Genomic DNA, 13,910 nt, shown 5'->3' with positions numbered 1-13,910 from the left:
AAGCCATAGCTTTGACTATACAGACCTTTGTCAGCAAAGTGATATCTCTGCTTTTTTAATATGCTGTCTAGGTTCATCACAGCTTTTCTTCCAAGGAGCAAGCGTCTTTTAATTTTATGGCTGCAGTCACCATCCACAGTGATTTTGGAACCCAAGAAAATAAAATCTGTCACTCTTTCCATTGTTTTCCCATCTATTTGCCTTGAAGTTATGGGATTAGATGGCAGGATCCTAGTTTTCTGAATGTTGAGTTTTAAGCCAGTTTGTTCACTCTCTTCTTTCACCTTCATCAAGAGACTCTTTAGTTCCTCTTTGCTTTCTGCCATTAGAGTGGTGTCATCTGCATATCTGAGGTTATTAATATTTCTCCCAGCAGTCTTGATCCAGCTGGAGCTTCATCCAGTTTGTACCAGTACCTCTTCTTTATCCTCATCCTGTCTTCAGTTTCTGACCTTCTTATTACTTATTGCAACATTTCCACGAGTAAAGCCAGAGGATGCTTAGAATGCTGAGGTTTAGAAATGCCAATTAAAATTGTGAAGGGAGACAGAGTTGGAACAACTGATTAAAAGGAGATCCTTAGCAGATACCATTTATGTATTCCTGCCCTCTTGTGTCATAGAAACTCCACAGAGACTACAATGTAGTGAAAAAGCAAGGTCTGTGAATTTGTAATTTCTGAGTCTGCATGTTGGCTTTGCTGGTGATCAGACTTGTGATCTCAGATCACCATTCTAACTAACCATGGGTATCCTCATTTATCAAACGGAAGGAAAATCTGCTACATTGTAGGTAGTCATTAGACATAATAAAAAGTGCCTATTACAGAATTTGACATAATGATAGGTGTTCAAAATGGTAGCTCATTATTACCTGGAAATACCAATCATGCATAACTTTATCCTGAAAAATAAAATGATGTTTATTTTCAAAGAGCAGGCTTAAATATATGAAGAAGGAGTTGTTTGTTAACTCTTGTAAAAAGGTCACTAATGATGTCCTTGGTCCTAAATACAATGGATAAGTTATTTCAGGTTTCAGTGAGCTTGACGTCTTGTTATTGCTTGTTACTGTAGTCACTACCTCTTTGGGAAATTCTTTTCTTGATTTCCACGGCACAGGGTTGGACAAAATTCTGATAAATTACATTTAAAAATTGACTCCAATCCTGTGGCTAGTCTCAGTGCTTCAGTGGGGCAAACTAACAACGGTTGTCTACGGGAGGAGTGATGGGGTGGGGTGAGGTGGAATTAGAAAATGCTCCTTCCCTCCACTGCACCCGCTCCATGTTGTGATTATTTGGGACTTGTTCAGTTTATTATATGCTGAAATTCAAGGCTCATTCCTGCCTCACAGTGGATATATTAATTTAAATGTAGTCCTGTAGACATGTAAAACTCAACACATGCAAATCAAAAGACATCCTACCCTTCCCGTCCCTGAAATATCTTCAGTTTGTGACTTCACAGTTCAGGCAATGGTACCATCATCCAAACAGCATCTAAACCAAAAACTGTGTTGTCATGATGCCTTTGTCACATTTTCTTGGCCTCATGTCCTGTCCTCTAAATGTTTTTCCAGTGGGTCTTTCCTCATCCACACTGGCCTCTGTTCTAGTTCAGGCCTTTGTACTCTTTTGTCTGGTCACTGCAGATAATCTTGCAAATAATCTTCCTACTTTCAGTGGGGCCCAGTCTAATCCTTTCTCTTCATGGCCACCAGAGTGATGAATACAAAGTCAAAAATCTAAACCTATTAATCTCTGGATTGAACCTTTTAGTGGGCTGCCAATGTCTCTGATTAAAGTGAACCCACAGTTTGGTTTTAAGAAATTTACAATTCTGCCAAAGTTACCCGCTCCTGTCATAGAGCTTAGATCTCAGTCCTCCAGCCTGGGGAACTATTTGTAGCCCTCTCTACCTTAACTTTCCCAACCTCTAGTACTTTGCATATGTGGTCACCTTTACAAGGAATGTTCCTTCCTTCCTTCCTCTTCATATGACTAATTCATCCTTGTCCATTAGGATTTAAATTTGATACTAGTTCTTCTGGGAAAGTGTCTCTAATACCCAAGATTGAGTTAGGGGCTTTTCCCGAATCTTCCCACAGCATATGAGTCATGCTTGTGAGGCACCTGTACTAGAGTGTAGTGGGTACACTTATTGGCTATCGAGTCAGACTGCTCAGTTTGAATCCTGGCACTGTCACTAGCTTGATAAGCTTGGAATAGTCTTTTAACCCCTCTGTGGCTCATGAGATATGAATAGTACTTTCCTAAAGCCAATTGAGATGGTGGTCACGCATTCTTTCCCTCCTGTACATAGCCTTTTGTAATATGACTTCATCATGTCCTCCATTAAAGGAGGTATATTCTTCTTTAACCCCTTGAATCTGGGCCAGCTTTGTGACTTGATATGGCCAATAGGACAGTGGTAAGTGTGTCCCAAGCAGAGACTTAAAAAGTGCTGTACAGTGGCACCTAAGCCCAAGAACCCTGCAGTCATTGCTAAGTGAGGACATCCAGGCCAGTGTGCTGGTTGGTGAGGCGGACAGGGTCTAGTTATCCCCACAACTCCAACCATCTGCATGACATGTGAGATGGGTACATCACTGCTACCCATAGAGGCATGAGAAGCCCAGCTGAGCACTACCTAAGTGGGCAGACCACAGAGTTGTCAGGTAAATAAATGATTGTTATGTTAAGCCACCAAATTTTAGGGAGGTTTCTTTATATGGCAAAACTAACTGATATACACTCTTATGCAGTTGTGGGGATTAGATAAAATAACACTTGCCCGTGCAATTACCAAGTGCATTGTGGGTGCTTTTAACAGGTCATGCTTCTTACTGCAACTTATACTTATGTATGGATCCATTCTGATATTGTCAGCTTCTTGAAGGCAAGGAACTCCACCTTTTCTACCTTTTCTTCTGTCAGATCCTCCCTATGTAACACAGTGCCTGGCTTGATACTTGTTGAATGAATAAACATTTTTGAGATTTGGTTGACAAGCTGAGCACCTGCTTTAGATAAAGAAGTTATGAGAGATGATGAAATATGCCTAGTCACTTGTGCATTGTCAGTCTGACCCCTGTAGACTATTTTATTGTACCAAACTTTGATTTACTAAGAATGTTGGAGTTGATCATATTAAATTTAATCTATCACCAACATTTCCCCAGTATAATCTTTTGCTGCTTATGCAGTTATGCTAATTTGCCAATTCAAGTATTCTTTTTCCTAGAAGGGGAAAAGATTGCTCCAATAATTTATGAATTTTGTTTTATTAAACTTTGGTAATATGAGAATGAATGGAGGAGAATATTTTGATAGCTATTCAAATCACTGTGAATAAAACTTAGGCACTTGCCAAAAATCAGTAAAGGAAACACTATATAAATGACTTGTCACGTCCGATAACCTTGTTCCTCTGTAGTCCAGTCACAGTACCATCTTATCTCTTTATCTCCCATCCTCCATTCTTGCTGTGCCTGAAATTCTTGCTTATACCTTAGTCTGCCTCCATTATTAGAAATGTATCTTTCATTGCATTTCCACAAACACCCCAAATCTGGGAATATTTGTTTTACGAGCATTCACCATCTTAACACAGTTAGATTTTCATTCTTCGGTACCATTCATCAATATCACCCATCTAAAAATTTCTGGTCTTCTGAAAACCTAATGGCATCAAGCCTTTGAAGGTCCAAGTCTTCCTTGTCTTTTCCTTTGTCCATTTGTTGACAGGTTGTTAACGAACGCCTGAGCTGGAGCATCAACTCCTTCATCTATTTTGACAAGTATTACACAGCTCTTTCACTGTTCAATTCTGACAGCTTGTCAAACCTAGTTTTGAGTTATCCACACTCAGAACTGCCATTTTTTTTTAACCTTAATCTGAATAATACAGATTCCTGTTCTCAAAACATTTCTAATTTAAGAAAGAATTTTAATTTTACTAATATATTTTAAAAAAAGATTGAGTGTATTTCCCCAAAGTGTTAATCTATTAAAAAATCTTCAACACATCAAGTTAAATTCCTTATCAGCAATATAATATAGTACTTTGAAATACACACACACATAAAGAAATGCATTTTTCTTTTTTAAGGACTTAATCTGATTCAGGTATTTGAAGAAAATAATTGATTCGGAATGAAATTCAGTTTTAAGCTAATTCCAACTTTTGATTATGAAGACTACTCTAGAAACAAGTTCATTTAGTTACAGTGAAACCATTTTTGGACAGTTTCATTCAAACTGCTAATAGATAAACTAGCAGATACTCCCACAAGAGCCTGTTTTTAGTCTAAAGGCGGTACTGCTGCTGCTAAGTCACTTCAGTCGTGTCCGACTCTGTGGGACCCCATAGACGGCAGCCCACCAGGCTCCCCTGTCCCTGGGATTCTCCAGGCAAGAACATGGGAGTGGGTTGTCATTTCCTTCTCTAATGCATGAAAGTGAAAAGTGAAAGTGAAGTCGCTCAGTTGTTTCTTGACTCTTGCAGCCCCATGGACTGCAGCCCACCAGGCTCCTCCGTCCATGGGATTTTCCAGGCAAGAGTACTGGAGTGGGGTGCCATTGCCTTCTCCGAAAGACAGTACAATGAGCAATTAAAGAAAATACAAAGATAAAAGGTATAAAGTGGTCTGAAATTTACTGAACATGTCCCCCAGTTAGAACATACAATTCAAATCTAGAACCTAGAGAGATGGAATTTAGGTAAAATCTTTTCAGCATTAACTTCATTAAAGATATAAGTTGTTGCAGGGCTTCCAGGTTCAACTAAATTTCTGTTCCGAAGCAAATCCCCTAATCACCTTTCCTGCCACATAGATAATGTCATCAGTCAGTGAATTTCCTGAAGTTCACAAGTCAGGAGAAATGCAGCTAAGCAATATAATAACTTTACATTTATAATATGGATTTATCCTGAAGACAGAGTTGCAGAGCAAATCTGAATTTTGCTGCTTAGAGAATTGCAGTTCATTTGGCAGTGCTCCAGCTTATATAAACTTGGCAAGGCTTATAACACCAAGTGTTGAAAGATGTCAGATGATGAGGTTTGTGTCCTGGCTGTACCTTGAGCTCCTTGTGAAAATTCAAATAAGTCACTTTCCGTGGGCTCTCGTTTCTTCATCTGCAAAATGGGAATAATAGAATCTGAGCTACCTTCAGAGTTGTAAAGACTACATCATCTACTGAATACAGAAATCTTACAGGAATGTCAGAAGTCAGCCTGCTGTCCTAAAATGTTTACCTCATTTTTGTCTCATTGTGGCATATTCATATTCCCTTTAATGTGAATATCTCAAAGTAGGTTATTTTCACCGATTATTATCATCATGAGAGAGATCAAGAATCACAAAGCAATTTGCAGGTGTAGTCAGATGATCAAGGTTGTAGGTATTTGCTGCTTGAAACCTAATGAGGCAATAAACAATTATATCCATCTGAGGAGGGACTGCCACAAAAATTAAACAGGGTCATCTCACTTTGGGGGAGATGCGGTGAATTGGTTATGATTATAGCACCAGCCGCCTCTCATGCCCAGTGAGCTCGGGGTGCCTCCAAGGAGGCAGTAAACATAATGTTTTGATGAGCCATGCCTCGTTTTCATCAGCATACCTGGAACCACTTGATGATGTTGTTAAAATAAGGATACTGATTCAGTAGGTCTGGGATGGGGCTCCAGTTTCTGATTACTGATAAGTTCCCAGATGCTGCAAGTGCCTTGGTTACTTCTACTGTACAGTAGTGATTTCTCAAAGCATGGTCTTGGGGTGTGTATTAGTCTGCTCAGGCTGCCATAACAAAATTCCATAGACTTGTGCGGCTTGAGCAAAAGGAATTAATTTTCTCACAGCTCTAGAGACTGGAGGTCCAAGCTCAAGGTTGGAGGAGGTTTTGTTTTCTGGGGGAGGCGCTCTTCCTGGCTTGCAGACGGTTGCTTTGTCCTCACATGGCCTTTCCTCTGAGCTGTCTCTCTTTCTCCTTCTCCTCGCAAGGCCATCAGTTCTATCTATCTTAAACTGTGGACTTCAGTTAATAATGATGTATCAGGATTATTGGTTCATTTGTAATAATGTACTACACTAAAGCAAGATGTTAATAACAGGGAAAACTGGGTGGGGGGAGAGGAGGTGTATGGAAACTGCGTACTTTTTGCCCAACTTTTCTGTAAACCAAAAGCTGCTTTAAAGAAATAAAATTTAATTAAAAACTATTAGATTCCAAGACCTTTACCCCAGACTCAGTGAATCCATCTTGGGGGCTGGAGCACAGGTGTTTTCAAACTAACCCTGTGGGTGATTCTCATGCATGCCACAGTTCTAGAACCATCAGTAGAAACTGAAAGTGCTAGTTTCACAATAGATAAATGTGGGTTTAAACTCAGCTGTACCTCTTCACAGCTGACTGCTCTAGGGCTACTCACCCTCTCTGAATCTATCTCATTTTAAAATCAGGGTAAGAATAACTATAAAGTGGTTCTTCTGAGAATTAAGTGATATGCTGATGTAAAATTTTTAACCCAGAGCATGCATAAGAAGTGCTCATGCTCAGTTACAGTCGTGTTGGACTCTTTGCAAACCCCATCAACTGTAACCCACCAGGCTCCTCTGTCTATGGAATTTCCCAGGTAAGAATAGTGGAGTGGGTTGTCATTTCCTTCTTTAGGAGATCTTCCCAACCCAGGGATTGTCTTCTGCATTTGCAGGTCGTCTTTACCACTGTGCCACCTGGGAAGCTCATATAATAAACACTCAATAAATATTAAATATGAAGTTTTTCTATTATTGTTTAAATCCTGGTAAGCAAGAGAGAATTGTGCTGAAACATGAGGGGCTTTCAGAAAAGACTGGACAACAAAAATAATAGGCAATAAAAGAACAGGACAATAATAAATGTGATCCTGGATGCTTCTACAACACTCCAAGGTTTATATATAGCTTTCACTTTCATTATCTGACTTGATCCTGACAGTGACCTTGCAAAACAAATTCCTCTTTTAACAGAGGAGGAGCAGAAGCTTAGAAACAACCAGTGGCTTTCCGAAGGACACAGAGCTAGGAAATGTCAGAGCTCAGAGTTTCTAAATCCTAGTCCAAGGTAGTAGTCCAGGGTGGTAATTAAGCTTGAGTCAGACTGGTGGGTTCAAATCCCCAAAATACTGATTAATATTGGTGAAAAACTGGCAAACCAGTTCACCTGAGTTGTAATGTCTTCACTAGTTAAATAGGGATGACAAAAGCACTTACCTCAGTGTTTTTTTTTAAGGTTAAATAAAGATGATATTTGAGATTACAGGCTGGCACATAGTTTACTATGCATCCATTTTACTGTCTGAACCATTAAATATGGTTCCTTGAGGGGACAATATACATCCATGTTACACAACAAGTAAGCTAGAGTTAGTCCAACAATTTGTGGGAATCTTTGTGCTTATGTCTTGGGAGACTGCAGTGGGGGGCTGGAGGGCTGGGATTGCTACAGCTTTTAAGGAGGAGAGTGGGCTGGCACAACACATGTGGCCTACGAAGCTCTTCTCTATAACTGTTGGGACATCTGAAGTACCATTAAGATGGTATAAGCAAGGCAGAGCACCCTCGCCCTTTAGTCCCAAATATCAGAAATGACAGTAGGGGTAGCACCAAAAAGATGATTTTTTTCCCCTAAGGGTCCACATAAAGAGAAAGAATTCTGCATAAAGAAGAAATTAATTCCATGGTATCCAAGATCCCAAATAAATATTTTGGAAACAATTTATTGCAGAGTTCCTCGGCACAGTGTCTTCTTTCCCTGGTTTTGTTGCCTTCTTACAGATTCTAGGGAGAAACACCTGGTAGGATCAAAATAGACACTCAGTGGGTAAAACTTGAGAAGTGGGTTGGCCCAACAAAATACCTGTGTATTTTGCAGATGAAAGAGGAGTTGTATTAATATATTACTTCCTACACTGTGAGAGAAGGTTGAGCAGATTTGTCATGGAAATGACAGTGATGCTTTTTAAAAACTTTATCATAATAAAATGATGATAATGATATTAGTAACTATCAGGATAGTGATAGTAGTGAAAGTCTTACTGAACTTTTGCTCTGTGCCAGGAACCTTTCTAACCATTTCATAGATAACCCTTCATTTAATCTTTCTAACAGTTAATTGAGAGAGACAGACACCTTTATATTCTGCATTATAGAGATGAGAAAGCGAGGTTATTAGCCCTTGAAAGCATACATTGTAAAACGTTGGAACTGTGATTCTGATCCAGGCTCTAGACCAAAATCAACACAGCTGTAGAAGTTAGCTGATAGAAAATGATGGAATTTAGAGCCGGACAGGTGTTAGTGATCATCTATGGAGTAAAAGTTATGAGAGTGGTTTCTGGAAAGAGTTGTTGCAGAATTAGAGATTCCTGTGTGCCAGGCACTGCCATAAGTCCTTTATTACATCTAGCAACTCCTTTTAATCCGCACAACAGGCCAATAAAATATCTCATTGTTACAGCTGATGTAAATAATTTGCACCAGGCCAGGTATCAAAGTTAGTAAGTAGCAGCCTTGAACCCAGGTAATGATGATGTCAGTATCACTCCCCTTGCTCATGAACTGAAAGGAAAATCAGAGGCATCACAAGAGATCAAGGGAGTCACTTATGGGATGAGGGTGTGAAAAATATCAAGTGTCATTTGAAACATTCTTGGAGTAAGGGGCTAGATTTCAGCTGGTGAAAGTCTCCAAGGGTGGGATGAGGTTTGCAGCACAGGAAGTGCTGGTAGTTTTGCAGAACACTAAGAAATGACTTTCATCCAAATCATAGTCCATTAAGAATGGGAAGGAATTTTATTTTGGTTAGCCCAGGGAACTGGTCAGCTTGACCTTCCTTCTCAAAAGATGCTTCATGCACTTGACTCTTGGGGACACAGATATCAGCATTTTAATTTTGATTTTCTCAAGTAGTAACCATGGCTACAAGTGGTTTATTGATTAGTCTTTCTCTTCCTGAACATCCCCTGCCTTGGTTTGCTTAAGAGGGCATATGACACCGGGTGATGAACGCCCACGGGGGCGCTGAGCTACCTCCCTGGAGAGCTGCCAGGGAGCCCTCAGATGAAACCTTCCCTGTGAATGCTCGTCTGAAAAACCCGTCCCCAATCCCCTCCAATCTCTCTCTCCAAAGTGGCATTCTCATCTCGGCCTTGCCCGCCCGCGCACCTGGGCGTGAAGGGCCCGCCTTTCCCAACACCTAGCCAAGTCTCATGACTGGTTCGAACTTCAATCGTGAAGTTTCCCGTCTAGGAGTTCCAGGACTCTCTGGCGCTCTGCCCGGTTTTGGAGAAGGCATCTCCTTGCTCTACCCTTCTGGTGTCCTTCGAACTCAGCCTAACTTTGGGCAGCAACCTCAAGTTTAGCCTTCGGAGTCTGAGCCCCTGGGGATTCGGCAGACGGTTCTGTGCGAAGGCGTAGGGCCCTGCAGCCCCTCCGCAGAGCCGGTGTTGCGCGCGGCAAGAAGGGCTCTTGGAGGCACCGGGCAACTCTCGGAATCGCCTCCGGTCTCCTTAAGGTCTGGATGCTCTGTGGTCAGAGCCCCCAGGCCAGCACCACCCCAATCCAGTGACTTCGCAGCAGGTGGCAGAGGCGGCGAAGGGAGGGGGCGCCTGGCTCTCGGGCTAGCGGTTAGCGGCTCCGGTTTCCAGCCTGTCGCCCCCGGCACCCGCGCTACCCGCGCTACCCGCTGCCCAGCACCGCGCCGCGCCCCCGGCGCCCCCCGCCGGCCTCCGCCCGCACCTGCATCCGCTCCGCGCGCCTTGCCCGCCGCCGCCGCCGCCGACTCTCTCGCTCCCAGCGCGGCGGACGCCCCCGGGCCGAGCAGCGAGTGCGCTCCGGTGCCAGACCCATCGCCAGACGCCTCTGGGCCGGTTGACTCCCGTGTCCCGCTCCTGCGCCCTACGTCCCCAAAGATGAACGTGAGGAGGGTGGAAAGCATCTCGGCTCAGCTGGAGGAGGCGAGCTCCACAGGCGGTAGGATGCAATAAGCGTTGGAGCGGGCTCCCGCTTCCACTCTGCTTCCCTCACGAGCTGAGACGGGGACCCCTTCCTGGGCTGGGGACGCTTGTTGCCTTTGCTGCATGTGAGATAGTCAGCTGGGCGGGACTGGGAAGGGGAGGTGGCAGCGGCGGGAATGGGGGTGCGGAGGAGAGGGGGTGCATGCAAGGTACAGGTCGGGAAAGAAGAGGTGTTTGAAGTGTGTGTGAAACTCGCCAGTGTCAGGGTCCCCTGCGATCCTGTGCCTACTTTTGCCTTCTCTGAAAATTTCCCATGTTGTTTACGCATTTGCCAAATGACTTCAGACCTCACACTTCCTTCTCCTAACACCTGGGGATAGATGATCTGAAATAGTATTGATCTTCTCCCTCCACGGTGCATTTATGCTCCCAAACATTTCTTCATTAAAACTCTATTTTCGTCCCCTGGTAATACACAGGCGGAATGTTTTCCAGGTCAGATTCTTCAGCAGGACCGTATGTCTTATTTTATTGTCAGCTTCAGTTTAGTGTGTTCAGAGAAAATGGTCCTCAGTGACACTTGGAGATAATTTATACACAGTATAGCCTTGGAAAGGTACTTGGCACTCTGTGCAAGGAGCTTGGCTTTCAGAGTATCATGCATTCTGCGAAAGCAGGGACAGGTATCCATAGCAGAATATGGGACCATAGCTCCCTTACCCCTCACCACACCCCAGTAAAGCCCCCTGGGTAGAATTGGTTTGTTTTTAGGTGGCTTTACATGTGTACAAATTTTAGAGGAGTCGTAAATCGAATGAAGGTTATTGTGGGGAACCTGAGAGTAATCGAGAGTGGACCTTTCCCAGATTATATCAAATGAGGGGGTCACACGTGGCCACAGCATGGTTTGGATTTGCAGGATGAAAAAGTTGTACTTCAGGGCTATAAAGTTGCAAGGAAAGAGGCATGCCCACATTTTAGGTGTTTATACCCAGGGAAATGGAGTCACTTCAACTAGAGTCCATTGCCCTAATTTATAGACATTGAGATACGGATATGTTCCTTTTCTTCCTTTCCGTCCAGTAGTTCAAGTTATTATAACTGGGAGGACCCTAGTCTTTTTTGAATGTAAAGTCTTAGAGAAAATACTCTTGGTAGGCTGGAAAAAACCTATCACCTTTAGAACCCCCAATATGACTTATAATGATGTATAGTTCACATTTCCCTCGTGACAATAGCTGCCACTCATTGCAAACTAAGTATATCTAGGATATATCTTAGGGCCAATGCTCATAGTCTTGAAGAGATTGAATTTTTCAGAATGAGAGTTGTAACTGTAGAGGGCTGCATAGTTGATTTCATAGGGTCTCTGTCTTTGCAGTTCCTTCGACTCAATAGGGTAGGGAGCCTTTCGGGAACTTACTCATGCACAAGGCAATTGTAGATTCTCAGAAATAGAGATGGTTGTAGGAACAGAAGTCTGGGGAACTGGGTGGCTTGCATTGTTCAGCTCGTCAGCAATAGCAGCTTTTTGGCTGAGCCTAGTCTTTAATTGGCCAGATGGGGATTGAATCAGCTCGCCTCATCTGTTCACAGTGCCATAGGTGGCCATAATCTCTACTTGTTGGATAAAATGAGAAAGATGAAATCACATCTGAGGAGTATGATGTATTAAAAAAGAAAAGACTTTCAGTACCATCTCTAGAATCAGCGTGTGTTCATTGTTCATTTGGAGAATAGAAAGCTCCTGATTTATATCTTTCTCAGGTGAGACCAAAAAGGAAGCATTTTCTGGCTTGAATTGATCTGACATCTGTTTCTGGAATTGTATTCACATGTTTTTAGAGTTAATTGTTTAGAAGAAGAAAAACTTTTAAAGTTAATTGTTAACTTTAGAAGAAAAAAAATGAAGCACCCTTTTTTGTTGTTGTTTTTAGTGTTTCAAGTTTAAATTGGAGAATAGTCCCCAGATATGTAGTTGTTTCGTAGGGTCTCTGTCTTTGCAGCAAAGGTCTTTGTATTTTCAGCAAACTTCCATACTTTGATTTGGGCTCAAGTGTTGAGTCTTGACTAATCCTGGGACAAGAAAAGACTGTCATCTTTAAAGGTTTCCAGTCTAATTTCAGTTCTTTTTAATGGCTTCTTGACCAGAGATGTATTAATGTCTTTTGTTACCTGGTTATTAACTGGAGTGTTTTAGTGTTCACTTATGCAACAAATCGCCAGCCACAGGCATTAGTTTCTGTATACAAAAATCCCCTGGTCAGTAATATGTTAGAACAATAGCTCCTGACCTCTTATTTCCTTTAAAATAAATGGGATATTTGCATCTTCTAACATGACCATGGTGATCTTCTTTTGAATATATGTCTCTTGGATGAAGGTTTATAAAATGATGTAATCAGGATTAAAATGAAATTTAACTGGAGGATCAGACAGAAATGGATTAGGGTTAGAGGGAAATCAGGAATTGGAGAAGCGTGTGTGTGTGTTTTGTGTCTGTATTTTATGACTGGACTCTAGAGCCAGAAAAATAGTTTATTGAGAAACATAGACTACATTAAAGTGAAAGTAGAGAGGAAAATGCAGGAAAGATGGAAGCAAGGTTGAGTGAGTTGCTAAAACTTTATGATACAATTACTTAACTCACTTCTTACTCCTTTTAACAAGTGATGTATTTACTATGCTAACTGATTAACACCATTTCTAAGTCATGGTAGTTGATAATACTGTGGAAAATGGGAAATGGATGCTTGTCAATGGTCACATATAAGTGGAGAAGGTTTGTTAGGAATCATAGAGCTCACTTCTATTCTCCCTCTCATCAGTTTCTACATTATACCAAAAGCTTGCCCAGAACAAATTTTTCATGTCATTTGCTTCCCTGGTACAAAATCAAACATAATCCTACTACTGGTGGAGAGGCAGAGGGTGATGATTATTCAACAGTATATTTGAAAGAGAATCAGAAGTAAGGTCAGAGAAAAAAACCCACAACATTATTCACTGGTGTCCTTAATTTCTTCTATCTGACACAGAGATGGCAACTGTTATGTGATGTAATCTACAGCTCAACATGGGGAGGGAAATGGGTGTTTTCATAGTTAGAGGAGGTCATGGAGGATGTGGCCCAAACTGGGCAATCAGAGGCCCATCACCTGCCTCCCCTGTCCTTGGGATGTATGTTCTGCCCACTATTTGCACAGCACAAGCCATTTTCAAGGACACAGCCTTGAGAGAGTAACTTAAGGACACCTGGGTGGTATTCATGACTGTGAAAGTGTTAGTCGTTCAGTCGTGTCTGACTTTGTGACCCCATGGACTGTAGCCTGCCAGGCTCTTCTGTCCATGGAATTCTATAGTATTCATTACTAAACCTCGTTAAACCCTCTATATAAACCTTTAAGAATCTGGAGTGCAGGTGTGGAGATCTACTCATCTTGCTTCACTCAAGACAAGCCTTGTTATTTCAGGTCCTTTGTTTATTCAACCTGCCACTGACCAGTCTGGAGCGGTCCTCCTCTTTCTTTGGTCTCTCCCTACCCTCTGTGTGTGGGATTCAGTTTCACATTTCACCTGGGAAGTTCTCAAGTTTGGCAACCAACAATAGTACAGTGAAAAATGCTCTTCGTTTTTGTATTGTTAGATGGATGTTATCATGGCCTCAGCTTAAGTTGGGAGTTTATTAAAGATAAACCCAAATTAGTAATTCCACAAGGGTAGTAGTGAAAACTCTGTTCTCAATCCTGAAAAAGCTTTTTATGGCACAAGGCATTATTCTGTCTTCTTTGTGTTGTTGAATGTAAGAAGGTTCTAAGCAAATCACATGGTGAAATGGTAAAATTCAACAACCCTCTTCTGCTTGCTCCACTTTTTTTTTTTTGGCCAATGCTTATGCAAAGTTTC

At 41.9% G+C, this 13,910-nt stretch overlaps 1 protein-coding gene across 1 annotated transcript in view; it reads left to right on the top strand.

Annotated features, from left to right (window-relative positions):
* The first annotated feature begins 9,894 nt into the window (after positions 1-9,894).
* KCNIP4 (potassium voltage-gated channel interacting protein 4) overlaps positions 9,895-13,910 on the top strand; it is a 1,307,639-nt gene continuing 1,303,623 nt past the window's right edge. The window contains exon 1 of the mRNA XM_027544167.1: positions 9,895-10,020. Within this exon, the coding sequence (XP_027399968.1) occupies positions 9,960-10,020 (61 nt within the window). The 5' untranslated portion in view covers positions 9,895-9,959. The remainder of the gene's footprint in view (positions 10,021-13,910) is intronic.

The sequence above is a fragment of the Bos indicus x Bos taurus genome, chromosome 6 (assembly GCF_003369695.1).
Source record: "Bos indicus x Bos taurus breed Angus x Brahman F1 hybrid chromosome 6, Bos_hybrid_MaternalHap_v2.0, whole genome shotgun sequence".
NCBI lineage: Eukaryota > Metazoa > Chordata > Mammalia > Artiodactyla > Bovidae > Bos > Bos indicus x Bos taurus.
Note: the sequence above shows the minus strand (reverse complement) of the source record. Positions and strands in the feature narration are given on the sequence as shown.